Source organism: Myodes glareolus, chromosome 9, assembly GCF_982192425.1.
Source record: "Myodes glareolus chromosome 9, mMyoGla1.1, whole genome shotgun sequence".
In the NCBI taxonomy this organism is placed as follows: domain Eukaryota; kingdom Metazoa; phylum Chordata; class Mammalia; order Rodentia; family Cricetidae; genus Myodes; species Myodes glareolus.
The window spans coordinates 49,357,817-49,373,306 of NC_142034.1; the positions used below are offsets into that span (position 1 = coordinate 49,357,817).

The following is a 15,490-nucleotide window of genomic DNA, read 5'->3' on the forward strand; positions in this document are numbered from 1 at the left end:
CAAACAGGGCTCTCTGAATGTGGCTGTCAATGAGGGCTGACTGAGAAGTCAAGGACAATGGCACTGGGTTTTGATTCTACTTCATGGACTAGTTTTGTGGGAGCCTGGCTTGTTTCGATGCTCACCTTTATAGACCTGGATGGAGCGGGGAGGACCTTGGATTTCCCACAGGGCAGGGAACTCTGACTGCTCTTAGGACTGGAGAGGGAGCAGGAGGGGAGTAGAGGGAGTGGGAGGGAAATGGGAGGTGGGGAAGAGGTGGAAATTTTTAATAAATAAAAAAATTTAGTGCTCACTAGTCAAGCCTTTCAATTTAAATGGGAACTTTTTTATCCTTGAAGTTAAAGGAATCTGTATCAGTTTGTGAGGCAGGAATTGAGTCTTCACTGACCAAATTCATAATCTATCACAGATACTGTCCCCAAATGGAGATTGAGGATGACTGTAAACAACCAAACAAATAAGGACATATGTGACTTTCCCTGCACATAGTTTATAGTTGGTGGGAAGATAGCTTAGTGCAGTGACCAAAGCATCAAGTGCATAGAAGTATAGGATGTTAGGGAACGTGGCTGAAGTTCTCAATTAGTATGGGAGAAAGGGTAAATTTAACTGAGTATGTAATAAGCAATATTTTTTACACATGGGTAAGGATAAAGCAGATGAAGGAGGGGAGAGAAAGAAGTGAGAAGGAATTAGAGGAGCAACTCTAAAATGTGGGAGGTGAGGAGTTTTAACCCCAGCTTTGATGAAGAGAGATGCAAGTGTCACTGTGAGACCATATGGGGCTATGCCACTGACACATGTGAGATAATGAAACAGCATTTGTGTCCCTGATAGGAGCTTAGTCGTTATCCTAAGAGAAACAGTGATAAGTGATAATCTGAAGAGTAAATCAGACAAGAGATGAAGGAACTCATCTGTTAGAATGCCACAATGTAAATGAAGCAGGTTGAAGGAGAAGAAAAGGGTCAGCAGACATGAGAACATGGACATGTGTGTGCTCCTTCTGTATTCCTGTAAAGACAGATGTGAATCTCACATATGGATACAATCTCATAGAAAGTGATGGATGAAATGGGAGGTGAATGAATAGGAAACTCTGTATAATGTATGACAAGAGTTTAATGTAAGGAAATATGAATGGATTGAAATTCAAAGATTTCTGACATAAACCTAAATTTTTTATGGGAAACTGGAGAGGAAAGGGATTGAGAAACACTTGGGAGACAATGAAGTGAAGACATAAAATTCACTTGGGGCTTTTGAGCTTCTGATGTCTGTCATAAAAGCAATGGAGGGAAGATGATTAGTTATCAGTGGAGGAGAAATCTGTATGCTACAGAGACATGCATGCCTGAGTTTGAAATGAGAATCTAAAGCAATGGAGTATGTGTATTTTTCTTGAAACTTATATAAAATTATGATGCAAAAGTTTATCCAAATTCTTCAAAAACATCAATATACAAAATAGCAGAACAAATTATAAACAAAAAATTACACAAGATGAACAGGCAGCATGATAAAGAAGTATTAGTCCATTTTATATCTAGAAGAAAAGGCACAGAAAAGTCTAGGAAATGATGGGATATTAAATATTGTTAAATAGAAGTTGAGAAAAGTCATGAGTGGTTTTAATGGTTACAGATATTGGAGTTTTGAGAATATAATTACTATGATTACTGTTGGATTCATTGTTATAAAATATGTATTTGATATATGTTCATTTTCATTTTGAGTTTTACGAAACACGATATTTTCTCATTAGGATACTAGAAATGAAAATGATAATGAACAACCAAACTGTCATCTCTTGGTTCCTCCTCCTGGGCCTGCCCACACCCCCAGAGCACCAACACCTGTTCTATGCCCTGTTCCTGGCCATGTACCTCACCACTGTCCTTGGGAACTTCATCATCATCACCTTCATTACACTGGACCCCCATCTTCACACACCCATGTACTTGTTTCTCAGCAACTTGTCCTTCTCTGGCCTCTGTTTCTCCTCTATCACAATGCCCAAATTGTTGCAGAACATGCAGACCCAGGACCAAACCATTTCCTATGTGGGTTGCCTGACACAAATGTACTTTTAAATAGCCTTTGGAGACACAGAGCATTTCCTTTTTATCTTCAAGGCCTATGTGTTCTATGTGGTCACTTGTCTCCCCTTTCATTACACCAGTATCATGAGTTCTAAGTTCTCTGTGTCTGCCATGGTTCTCTGCTGGTTACTTACCATGCTGTATTTCATGTTGCAACTCTACTTCTGGCTAGACTGTCATTCTGTAAGGACAATGTCATCCCTTAGTTTTTCTGTGGCATATCTTCCCTGCTCAGGCTTGCCTGTTCTGACATCCATATTAATGAACTATTGATATTTATCTTGGGAGGCCTTGCTATGGTCATCCCAATCTTACTCATCATTGTGTACTCTGTACAAACTGTCTGCTCTGTCCTAAAGGTTTCATCTGCTTGTGTATTCCAAAAGATTTTCTCAACCTGTGGCTCCCACCTGTCCGTGGTCTTGCTGTTCTATGGTACAAGTATTGGTGTCTACATATTTCCATCAACTAATAACAATACTGTGAAGGAGACTTCCATGACCATTATATGCACTGTAGTTATTCCCATGCTGATCCCCTTTCTTTACAGCCTGAAGAACAGAGGCCCTGACAAGAGTTTTTTTTTTTACAAAAAGAAAATCTCTTTTTAATGGCAACACTGGGATATTTACTTAAATTTATCTAGAAACATATTTATATTAATATTAAAAATGTATCCCTACAATGAAACCCACACTCAAAATCATACTACATAATGTTTCCTTTTGCAAAGTAGTTTAGTTAGGGAAAGGGACCCCAGGGGCTTATTGATGCTATCCTCTGCCTTGTGTGTGTGATTCTGGAAGAGTCTTAAGTAAGAGCCACTGAATTATCAGATCCTCATTTTTACATCTGTTTTGTTATTGAAACTAGAATCTTCTCTCATATAATACATCCTAACCACCGTTTTCCCTCCCTCCACTCCTCCAACTTCCCCACCTCACTTCCCTCCCAGACCCATTCCCTCCCATTTTCTCTTCAGAACGGAGTAGGCCTCAAGAGACAGCAAACAAACATGACAAATCAAGATAAAATAAGCCATGGCAAACACTCTCATATCGATGCTGGACAAGGCATCATTCAATAGGGGGAAATGAGTCTCAAGAGTAGGCAAATGAGTCAGAGAGAAACCTGATACTACTGTTAAGAGTCCTTCAACAGAACATCAAGTTAATAGCCCTAAAATATACATTGAGGACCGGGTAGAGACCCCTGCAGTCCCTGGGCTTGCCATTTCAAACTTTGTGAGCCCTTATTAGCTGTTTCAGTAGGGCATTCTCTTTTGTTCTCCATTCCCTCTGACTCCTACAATCTTCCCTCTTCTTCTTCCATGGGGTTCCTTGATCTCTGAGAAGAGGGACTTGAGAAGATGAACCTGGTATAGATCTTCAATTTAGACTCTCTTTCTGCATGACATTTAAGTGTGGGTTTCTGAAGGTTCCAATCTGCTCCTGGGTGAATCCTCTCTCTGATAACAACTGGGAAATGCACCAATCTACAAGTATAGCAGAGTAGCTATAAGAATAATTTCATTAATTTTTTTTGTCATTCATGTTTGGTGCTATCCTAGGTCTCTGGGCTATCCAGTCTCTAGTTTCTGGCCATCCATGAAGTATGGGCAATAGGGTCTCTCACATGATGAGGGCTTAAAGTTAATAAAAACATTGGTTGTCCACTCCTACAAGTTCTAGGTCACCATTGCCATGGAACATCTTAAATGAAGGTGGCTGGGTTCATGTTCAGGTTTTTCTTTCTGTATCCTGAGGATTCTTCAACAAGCAAAAGAGACTAGAATATAGGGATAAAGGCTCCAAACTCACACCAATTGGACCTCTCTATGTTCAACAAGCAGTGTGGATGCTATCTTAGGCAATAGGGCCCTGCTATTAGTTATCAGACAACTGACTTCTGCTCTCTAATCAGTCTGGATTGTTTTGAGATTTAAGGAACCAGTTTGAACAACAACTCAGCTGAACGTAACACACTTCCACCACTGGAAGTCTTGTCTGGCTACAAAATATGCTTCCTGTATTCTAGACTGTTTACTTTCTCATATTCATTTGAAGACCAGCTCCTTCAGAACTCTCTGCTATTCTGCATGTCTGTCCAATGCAACCTTCATGTAAGGCTCTGTGAGCATTTCTAACTTAACACACATAAACTTAAGTGGTGAGTTTCATCACATCTTCTCTTTGTCATTTCATGTTTGATTTATGGTACCACCTCCTACCCATTTACCTAAGCAGCCACTTTTCTATGTGTGTAGCTATCCATGAATGTAGACAATTATTAATACAAATTTTATGTTGTATCTTTTTCCAAGGAATATGCTTCCTGGATTATCATTCTCTATGTGGTTATAAAGGTTGCACCAGTTCTTGTCATAGATAAACTAAAATATCAGTGGTATATTACAACAGAATTATCAGAGATAAAGGATAATATTAACATAAATTGATAAAGGAGATCTTAACATATAAATTGTTTGTCATCAATACATGAGGAACTATTAAATGGTCACAGAATTAGGAAGGTTGAGAACAACTTAATTAGAGAATTTATGGAAATGAAAAAGTATACAAGAAATAAGTCAGTCAGATGGATGATGGTGGTATATGCCTTTAATTTCAGTACTTGGGAGGCAGGTAGATCTCTGTGAGTTTGAGGCCAGCCTTGTCTACAAAGGGACTTCCAGGACAACCAAGGCAATACACAGAAACTCATTTTGACAAAACAAGATAAAACATACAAACAACAAAAGAAATTAAAGTATCTTTATTTGAAGATATTCTATACATAAAAGACTTTAAAGACTGCTCTAAAAAACTCTTAGAACAGATAAATATCTTCTGTAAAGTGCCAGGATACAAACTAAGCATCACAAAAGCCAGTAGCCTTGCTATAGCCAAATAGCAACCATACTAAGGAATAATGATGACAATAATACAAATTCACAATTGTCACCAAAAATAATACATTAGAAGTAACCTAACAAAGGGTGCTTTTAAGGCCTGTTCTTCAAATTATGAGTCCTTTCTGCTTTCCTGACTTATATTGGTTGTTAAGGTTATGTGTTCAAACTGAAATATTCAGAGCCAGGATCTACAAATAAGAAAAAATAGGTAGCATTTGTTCTTCTGGGTCTTGGGTAACAACACTGTAATATTTTCCAGTTCCATCCATTTATCTACATCACATCCTTTCCAGAGATTCATACATGCCCATGTTTATTGATGCTCTGTCTCTCATAGCAAAGAAATTGAATCATCTTAGATGTGTATAGCTGATGAATAAAAAGTGAGAAATGGACCAATATACAGTGAAATTTTATTCATGTATAGAGTTGTATTGTAGATGTATTTGTGGTGTCAACTACCCAGGGCATGTGAAGTCATAGATCTTGGAGAAGAACCTGTAACCACCATTTTTCTAAGCCAGTATAGTTCAAATTACTGGTTCAAAAAAGATTTTAGTTTTATTTCATGCATGCAAGTGGTTTGGTCTAAATATATGTAAACAGTGCAGCACACACATGCCTGGTGCACACAGAGGTAAGAAGGGAGTATGGATCTCTGGAATTGGAATTATAAATGGTTGTGAGCTGCCCCATTGGTGCTGGGAAAGGAATCTGTATTCTCTGCAGGGACAGGAAGTACTTTTAACAACTGAGCCATCTCTCCAGCCCCATTAATAATTTTTAAAAAGATTATTTATTTATTATGTGCACAGTATTCTGCCTTTTTGTATGCCTATAGGCCAGAAGAAGGCATAAGATCTCATTACAGATGGTTGTGAGTTACCATGTGGTTGTTGGGAATTGAACTCAAGACCTTTGGAAGAGCAGTCAGTGCTCTTAACCACTGAGCCATTTCTCCAGTCCCATTAATAATTTTTATACATTTACATTTGTATAGGATTATGTATAAATAACAGAACACTAAAAACATGAGACGGGGGAAATGGAGGCCTTAGGGGAGAGATGTAGAAGGAAAACAGAATACATGTAATATGAAAATGCATGAGAGAATACTGAATTGTAGTAAGCTTAAAGCAGAGATGGAGGGCAGAAAGATGGGATAAAGAAGGCACTGAGTGGATAATTAACAAAACTACATACAATGAAAATGCCACAAGGAATCCAATTACCTTGTCAGTTAACTCAAATAACAATAGTTGTTAATTTAAAATAAGCTAAAAGTTAAAAGGGCATAAAATCTTTTAATGTAGAATTATTATATAATAAAGTATATAACCAAATGATTGTACACTAACATTCACATAAGTGTTATTTATCATTGTTCCAAAGCAGAAAGACCTGTTAACCAATGATTAAGTAAATAACCTATACATATCTGTACAATGATGTATTATTTGTCAACTAAAAATCAATTATTGGCACATACAACTACACAAACATACCTTGAGAAAATGATAATAGGAAGAATCCAACCATGGAGAGCTTATATTCACATGAAATATGAAAAATAGGGCATCTGTAAGAACATAAAGTGGAGTGGAAGTGCATGTGGCTGGTTGAAGGTGAAGAGTTTGTGTGAATGGGCACAGCACTTCTTTGGGTTATTATGGGTTCTAAAATATATTGTAGATTGCTTTAAATGAATTGAAAAGACTAATGCTATTTAATTATACTTATATAAGTGAACATCACAGTCCTTAGGGATGATCAGATTAGAACTTGAGCTCATCATCCAACCAATTTGACTTCTCAGGTCAACCAAAATACAGAGAGTAGACACATCATTCTTCTTGGAGTAACTGAAGCCAACTGATTAGCAAGCAAAATGTGATTGCTACCAGAGTAGGTAGGATTGTATTTAAAATCCTAGATATGTGTTTCTATCTCAGGCACTATTTCCACATTCTAAACAAAAGTTTATAATCTCTAAGAACCCAGCAAATATTAGACTAATAAGGATCAAGATTCTCTGTGGTAGAAAGTTTGTGTTTCATGATTATGTACAGAACTTCATTCAACCAATGATTGCCAAGTTTAAGGCTATCCTGAAGGAAGGAATTATAAATGCCACCTATGTCCTCATGATCAATGGTGAATTCAGAGAACATGGCATTAGGAAAGTGATCTCAGATATATGGAGCAGGATTGGGGTAATGGTGGTAATAGGCACAATTAAGGTTTTCATAGAGAGGTAAAATCTAAAATGAGTGAACATTCGTATGAATGTAGATTGCTTTTTTATTGGCTTAAGGAAGCATTAAGCATGCCATCTGCCTGCCTTAGGCCCACCCTTTCACATATTGGCTCATATAAAAGTTGACTGATGAAATTTAAATTTACCTAGAAGATTTTGTATATAAGTCTTTTATACAAGTACTCAGTCATGTTGAATTGTGGTGCTGTTCTTGAAGCCTTCCCAGTATGCATGGTCTTATATAGTCTTATTCTGCTTAAAATATACTATTGGGTAGGTTAGAGAGATGGCTTTGCCAGTAAAGCCTAGGACATAACCAACAACATAAAAACTATTGATAGTTTCTTCTGTAAATTTTTTTATTTTTTGAGGCACTTTAAGTCATTAGCAATCAGAATACTTCACGATAATTTGGAGTGGTTTTCAGGTCACCATTCCTCACTTTCTGCACTAACAAAGTTGTCTTACCATTACGTAGAAGCCCCTGTTCATTACCTGAGAGGGCAATGAGTATGTATCTTTACATGCTTTTTGGCTCTGTTGTTGCTATGTCTTTGTGTTATTTGTTGTTCTTTAAATTCTACCTTCCCCTATGTGTAGAAGAGAGTATGACTATAATTTGTCTCCACTAGAGGGACCTGAGGTAAATTGGTCTTAGAAAGGTTCTAGGTAATTATTATGTCTTTAATGAGTTATACAGGATCTGGACTCCTCTGGGGTACTGAGCCCCTAAGGCTCAGGGATGGTAGCAGAGGGATATGAATACGGATGGTGAAGGTAGATGGTGAGTAGAGAGCTAAATAGATAGTTCTTGTGCCTGCAAACAAAATAAAAGTGGGAAGAATTTTGGACCAGAAACTTTGACTCAGCCTTAGTAGAACTGGGTATGTTCAGAAAAAATAAGTTGATTTCTTGTTGTCATTTTAAGTGAATTTCTGATGTTATGTAGGATAACTTTCAAGGTATTATAACCTTTTTATTTTCTCTTTTCTACAAGACTTTACCACACTATGCAAGTATTTGCTTCATGATCATAATATAAATATTTTCATTCTGACAAGCTAATTACAATTGTTCATTATATAATTTTCTCTCAATTTCACACCATTTCAACACAAGAACAGCACAGTAAGATAGAGTTCACTGCTGTAGTGTTGAACAGTTGTTTTCTATACTTTCCCCTGTGGGGTCTTAGTGAACTATGAATAATGCCCTACCCAAGATGATGATCAATTTTATTTATACAAATTCACAAATCTGTGTTTTCGTGGTAACATCTGTGATTGCTTCTAAGTTCAGCCTATCAAGGAAAACATTAATATCATATAGGTATTCATGTAAAATGTGCAATAAAAGCTACTCAATCAAAATTATTACTTCTAAGAATCCAATGTGATATGCAGGTGTACCAAATGCTAGAAACATATCTCTTGGTATTTCTATGAACAATTTAATTTGAGAACTGTGAACTTAACATCTAAAGAAGGTATGAAGTCCATTGGTGAATCAGTGGTAATAGTTGATGATGGTTTCTCTGGATTCTGATCTTTGTACACATGCTTATATAACACTAAGGTTTTGTTCATTTCATTTACAGAAGAAGAGAATCATGGTAGCACATGCCTGTAATCCCAGTGCTCTGGAAGCAAAGCCGGGAGTGTCACATGTTTGAGGCTGGACTTGAGATTTTTTTGTACTATTAAAGCTGAAGAAATCTGTATCAGTTTGAGCAGCAGGTAACAAATCTTTTCTGACACAATTTGTGCATATGACAGTTTCTCTACCTGGATATTAAGAGAGATTGCAAACAACCACACAGAACAAAAGCATATATGATATTTTTGCATGTAATTTACAATTGATGGAAGATAGCTTAAAGCAGTGATCAAAGAAGTAAGTGTTTGGGATATGTATAGGATGCTAGAGAACAAGGCCGAATGTCTGACTTAATATACAGAGGTAGAGTAAGTTGAGCTGTGTATGTGATAAGCAATATCCCTTACATAAAGGATGAACCAGAAGAAGAGGAAACAGAAGGGAGGAAGTGATAGGAAAGTGAAAGAGAAACACTAAAATGTGGGAGGCGAAGAGTTTTAACCATGGCATTGTTGAAGAGAGAGTGCAAGTGGCACACGTGAGATAACAAAACAACTTTTGTGTCCCTAATATGATCTGTGTCCTTATCCTCACAGAAACAGTGATAATATGAAAAATAAATTAGACAAGAGATAATGGAATAACTCTGTTATGAAGCATGTTGGAGAAGAGAAGCGTCAGGAGACGTGAGAGCATAGACATGAACTGAATCTGCTTCTGTATTCCAGTAAAGACAAGATGTGATCCTGATACCTGGATATATTCTCACAGAAAGGGATAGATAAAATAAGACAATAAAGGGGATATTATATATAATTTATGACAGCATTTCAAGGTAAGAAAAAGGTGAATAGATCAGCATTCACTGATATCTGACTCAAACCTGAATTCCATTTAATATACTATGGGATACTGGAGAAGTAAGAGAATGAGGAATGCTTTGGGAGAAAACAAAGTGAAGACATGGATTTCATTTGGGGGTGTTTGAGCTTTTGATGCCTGTTGCACATGCAATGGAGGGAAGATGATTAGTGAATAGTGGAGCAGAAACATGTTTGTTAAAGAAACTTCCATGTCTGTGTTTGAAATGGTAATGTAGGCTTTGGAGTGTATGAGGTTTCCCTGAAATTTATGTAAAATTATGATGAGAAAGCTTATCCAAACTCTTCAAGAATATCAACATACAAAATAACAAAGAGAAAATCACAAATGAACAAACAACAGTTGAGCAGGCAACAGGAGAAAGAAGTAATGCATTTTTAAAAATCTCTGGAGAAATGCGTAGATCTCTCTATGTTAGGATGGGAGATAAAAATCTGTTAAGGAGAAGTTGAGAGAAATCATAAATTTCTGTAATGATTACAGACACTTGGAGTTTGAGATTAAAACTACTATGATGACGGTAAGATTCATTGTGGTAGGTCATATGTATCTTTAATTCTACAGGGTCCTTATATTTTCTCATTAGGATACTGGAGAAGAAAAATGATAACGAGCAACCAAACTGCTGTCTCCAAGTTCTTCCTCCTGGGCCTGCCCATTTCTGCAGAGTACCAGAACCTGTTCTATGCCCTGTTTCTGACCATGTACCTCATCACCATCCTGGGAAACTTCATCATTATCATCCTCATTCTACTGGACTCCCATCTGCACACACCCATGTACTTTTTTCTTAGCAACTTGTCCTTCTCTGACCTCTGCTATTCCTCTGTCACAATGCCCAAATTGCTACAAAACATGCAGGGCCAGGACCCATCCATCACCTATGCAGGTTGTCTGGCACAAATGTACTTTTTAATGGTTTTTGCAGACATGGAGAACTTCCTTCTTCTGGTCATGGCTTATGACCGCTATGTAGCCATCTGCTTCCCCCTTCATTATACCAACATCATGAGCCCTAAGCTCTGTGTGTGTCTGGTAGTGCTGTCCTGGGTATTTACCATGCTGTATTCCATGCTACACACTGTACTCTTTGCTAGATTGTCATTTTGTGGGGAAAACATGATCCCTCAGTTTTTCTGTGACATATCTGCCTTGTTCAAGTTGGCCTGCTCTGACACTTATATTAATGAACTATTGATAATTATCTTGGGAGGGCTCATTATTGGCATCCCATTCTCACTCATCATTGTGTCCTATGTACAAATTGTCTGCTCCATCCTCAAGATTTCATCTGTTCGAGTTATCCACAAGATCTTCTCAACTTGTGGCTCCCACCTTTCTGTGGTCTCACTGTTCTATGGAACAATTATTGGTCTATACATATGTCCATCAGGTAATAACTCCACTGTGAAGGAGACTGCCATGGCCATGATGTATACAGTGGTGACTCCCATGCTGAATCCCTTTATCTACAGCCTGAGAAACAGAGATATGAAAGATGCCCTGAGGAGGGTTATTTACAAAAAGAAAACCTCTTTATAAGGCAATGCTGGGATTTTTACTTAAATTTATCTGGTAAATATATTGATATTAATATTAAAAATGTATCCCTACAATGGAACACACATTCATGAACATACTATATAGTATTTCCTTTTGCAAAGTGCAGTTTTGCAAAGTAGTTCAGTTAGAGAAAGGGAACTTATGTACTCAGTTATGCCATCCACTGCCTTGTAAGTGTGATTCTAGTAAAGCATTAGGTAAAAGCCACTTTTTAAAAATCAAATGTCCACTCCTACATTCCTCTTTAAAATTGAAAATAGATTCTTCTCTCATTCAATAAATCCTAATCATCATTTCCCCTCCCTCCACTTCTCATAGCTTTTAGATCCCTCTGATCCATTCCCCCTCCATTTCTTCTTCAGAAAAGAGCAGGCCTCTGAGAGAAAATAGTGAAACATTACAAAACAAGATACAATAATACAAGTCAAAAACTCTCATATCAAGGCAATCCAATAAGAGCAATGGAGTCTCAAGAGCAGTCTAAACGGTTAGAGATAGGCTTGTTCTCAAGGCAGCAACCCTAATGTATAATTAGAGGACTTGGTACAGACCAAAGCAGCCACTGTACTTGCTATTTCAATCCCTGTGATCCCATATGAGCCCTGCTTAGCTGATTCAATAGACCTTGTTTTTTTGGGAGTCCTCCATCCCCTCTGATGCTTACAATCTTCCCTCCTGTTCTTCCTCAGCATTTCCAGATCTCCAAAAGAAGGGACTTGATAGAGACCTTCAGTTTAGACTCTCTCTCTCTGTCTAATATCTGACTATGAACCTTTGCACCTGTTCATATCAGCTGCCAGAGGAACCCTATCTGATGACAAATAGACAAGGCACTGATCTATGAGTATAGCAGAATTTCAATAGGAATCATTGATTTGTTTTTGACCAGTCATGCTTGGTTCTACCCTTGGTTTCTGGGATATGCTCTCTCGCATTCCTGGCCACCCAGGCAGTGTAGCGTATGGGCTCCCTTTCATGGAGTGAGCCTCAAGTTAAGCCAAATTATGATTGGTTACTCCCACAAGTTCTACACCACCATTGACCCAGCACATTTTGCAGGCAGGACAGATGGTAGGTGGAAGTTTCTGTGACTGGGTTGATGTTCAGGTTTCTCTATTTGCAGCTGGCAGAGTACTTTCCCATGTAAAAGAGCCCAGAATGTAGGGGTGAAGGTTCCAAGCACACGCCTGTTCGACCTCTGTAATTTCAATGAGAGGTATGAATGTTGTCCTCAGCAATGGTACCCCACTGTCAGTTGTCAGAGAGATTACTTCTGTCCCGGTGTCAGCCTGGATTGTTCAGGGATTGTCAAGATGTCCTTGGCCAAATGCCCAACCAAATATAACCCAGTTCCACCACTAAAAACCTTACCTGGCTACAAATGATGACCTTTTAAGACTCTGTATCTTCCAGTACTAGGAGTCATCATTAGGGTCACCCTCATAGATTACAGGATGTCTCCACTCTACTAGGTTCCCACACTGCACCCAATTTCCAACTGTCTATCCCAGTACTCTTTCCCTCCATTCTTCCCTGCACTCGCCTGCTCCCATCTCACCAAACACAGTATACCTGCAGAATCTATTTTATTCCCTCTTCCAAGGGAGATCTTCCACCCTCAGAACACTCCTCTTTACCTACCTCATCTGGGCTTTTGTATTGTAGCTTGATTATCACTTACATAACAGTTAATATCCACTTATAGGTAAATAATGCTATATTTGTCTTTCTGGTTCTGGATTATCTCACCTGGGATGACAGTTTCTAGTTGCATCCATTTACATGCAAATTTCATGTAATTTTTTTAACAGCTGAGTAATACTCTACTGTGTAAAGGTAGCTTATTTTCTTTTTACAGTCTTCAGTTTAGGGACATCTATGTTGTTTCTACTTCCTGTTGAATAAAACCATAATAAACATAGTTGAACAAGTGTCCTTGTGGTAGAGTGGAACATTCTTTGGGTATTTGCCCCAGAGTGGTATATCTGGGTCCTGAGGTTGATTGATTTCCCCATTTCCCAAGATATTACTACTTTATTGAATTTAGATATTGACAGAAGTATAATATTTAAATATGAATAAATGATATATCATGATCCAAGACAAATGCTCCATAGGATTCAAATATCTCAGACACAACCTTTGTCTGATATCTTCTGTTCTTTCTACTGCTGCTGCTGAGTCAACTAGGGTACTTGGAGGGGGCCTTGAGGATTGAGGAAAGTTCAGAGGAAAGAAACTGAGACAGAGACACAGCAAAGATTCAGGAGGTCTGTTGGCCAATGCCAAACAACCCAGAGTTTATTTCAGGGATACTTATATACAAAAGTAGAACAAAGCAGAACATAGACAGTCAGACAGTATCTAAAACTACAAGACTATTTCTGTTCTTGATCTAGCAGTTTTCTTTCTATCGTGTTCCTGTAGCTCCCATGCAGTTTCAGTTTTCATCTTAATGTCCCTAAGGCTTGGTGTCAGCAGTTTGCAGACTCCTAGATAATATGTTCTTTCTCATGGACAAAGTGATCTTTCCCATGAACTTCAGCAGAACATTCTCACAGCCCTCAATGAGACTGAAGCAAGCAAGGTTGAACTCAAATGGCTTATAAGTCAGAATGGACTCCAGATAGAAACAGAGGGCTTCCACATTTCCCTTTTTTCATTTTAGTTTTTTAAGACTTCACAGAGTCCCTCATGACTGTGCCTGACTGAAGTTCTTCTTTATCACACTCTAAACTTACCTGTCATGGGAACATGAATTCCATCATTCATGTTCTCTCTTAGATTGAAAGGTGGTAAAGAAAACTTACTCATCTTTGACTACCAGTCTCTGGTATAAGTTTGTGGAACTGTGCAAAGTTTTATTCTATGTTGTTCCAAGCCCACTTTCCATTACAATTTCATAGTCAATATGAAAACTATAGGTAAACAAATTATGCCCAATAGAACAAAAGCTCAATAACTGCAATGCTACTAAGAAGTGAAGGAAATGCTTACTATGATGGGACAGCCTTTTTATTTATTTATTTATTTATTTATTTTTATTTATTTATTAAAAATTTCCACCTCTTCCCCGCCTCCCTTCCCCTCCTTACCTCCCCCTCCCTCTCTAGTCCTAAGAGCAATCAGGATTCCCTGCCCTGTGGGAAGTCCAGGGTCCTCCCCACTCCATCCAGGTATATAAAGGTGAGCATCTAAACAAACCAGGCTTCCACAAAGTCAGTCCATGCAGTAGAATCAAAACCCAGTGCCATTGTCCTTGGATTCTCAGTCAGTGCTCATTGCCAGCCACATTCAGAGTGTCCAGTTTGATCACAAGCTCCATCACTCCCAGTCCAGCTGGCCTTGGTGAGCTCCCATTAGATCAATCCCACCGTCTCAGTGGGTAGACGCACCACTTGTGGTCCTGACTTCCTTGCTCATGTCCCTGGAGTTGTCCCCAAATTGTTCCTTGGGCAGCAGAGGAGAGGGTGCCTGAACTGGCCTTGTCCCATAGCCACACTGATGAAGATCTTGCATATCACCGTAGAACCTTCATCTGTCGATGGATGGAGATAGAGACAGAGACCCACATTGGAGCACTGGACTGAGCCCCCAAGGTCCAAATGAGGAGCAGAAGGAGGGAGAACATGGGACAGCCTTTTAAAATTGTTTTGGAATAACTTTAACTGGTTTTGCTACATTAAAATATAATTTTGCCTTTTTTATTTCCATAATCCCTTCATATAATTTAGCCAAATTTAAGGCTTTATTGGAATCATACCAAATTCCTTTAATGTGTGCTTTAACTTTTTTCCATCCAACAGTGCTTTCATTATACACACAATGTATACACAAATCAGTTTAGAGTTAGCATGACATTTCAATTGTATTTCTGTTTTTAGGTTCTGTGACCCATTTCCCAAAGATTTTGCTACATCAAGCAGGGCATTCAATTTATGTTTCATTTTTACATATATATCTTCTTGTGTCTTTAATGACATAGAAACATTCTTAGATAATTGATTAACAAACCCTATATTTTGAATAGATTGAGACAAAGCCACTGACACAACCACAGTAGAAGTAAGCATAAAGAGAAGAGCTGAAATTTCTGCTATAACTAATCCAACACAACATTTCTGTCTATTTAAAGTTTTACTAATTTCTCCAGTTACTTGCAACCCTTTGCCA

The 15,490-nt window shown here is 38.1% G+C and overlaps 1 protein-coding gene and 1 pseudogene across 1 annotated transcript; both read left to right on the forward strand.

Moving 5' to 3' along the window:
* The first annotated feature begins 1,784 nt into the window (after positions 1 to 1,784).
* On the forward strand, positions 1,785 to 2,716 carry LOC146893006 (olfactory receptor 1468-like; annotated as a pseudogene).
* Positions 2,717 to 10,357: 7,641 nt separating this feature from the next.
* Positions 10,358 to 11,296, forward strand: LOC125403079 (olfactory receptor 1468-like). Its single transcript, XM_048438259.3, has one exon. The coding sequence runs from the start codon at positions 10,358 to 10,360 to the stop codon at positions 11,294 to 11,296; it is 939 nt and encodes a 312-aa protein (XP_048294216.3).
* Positions 11,297 to 15,490: the final 4,194 nt, after the last annotated feature.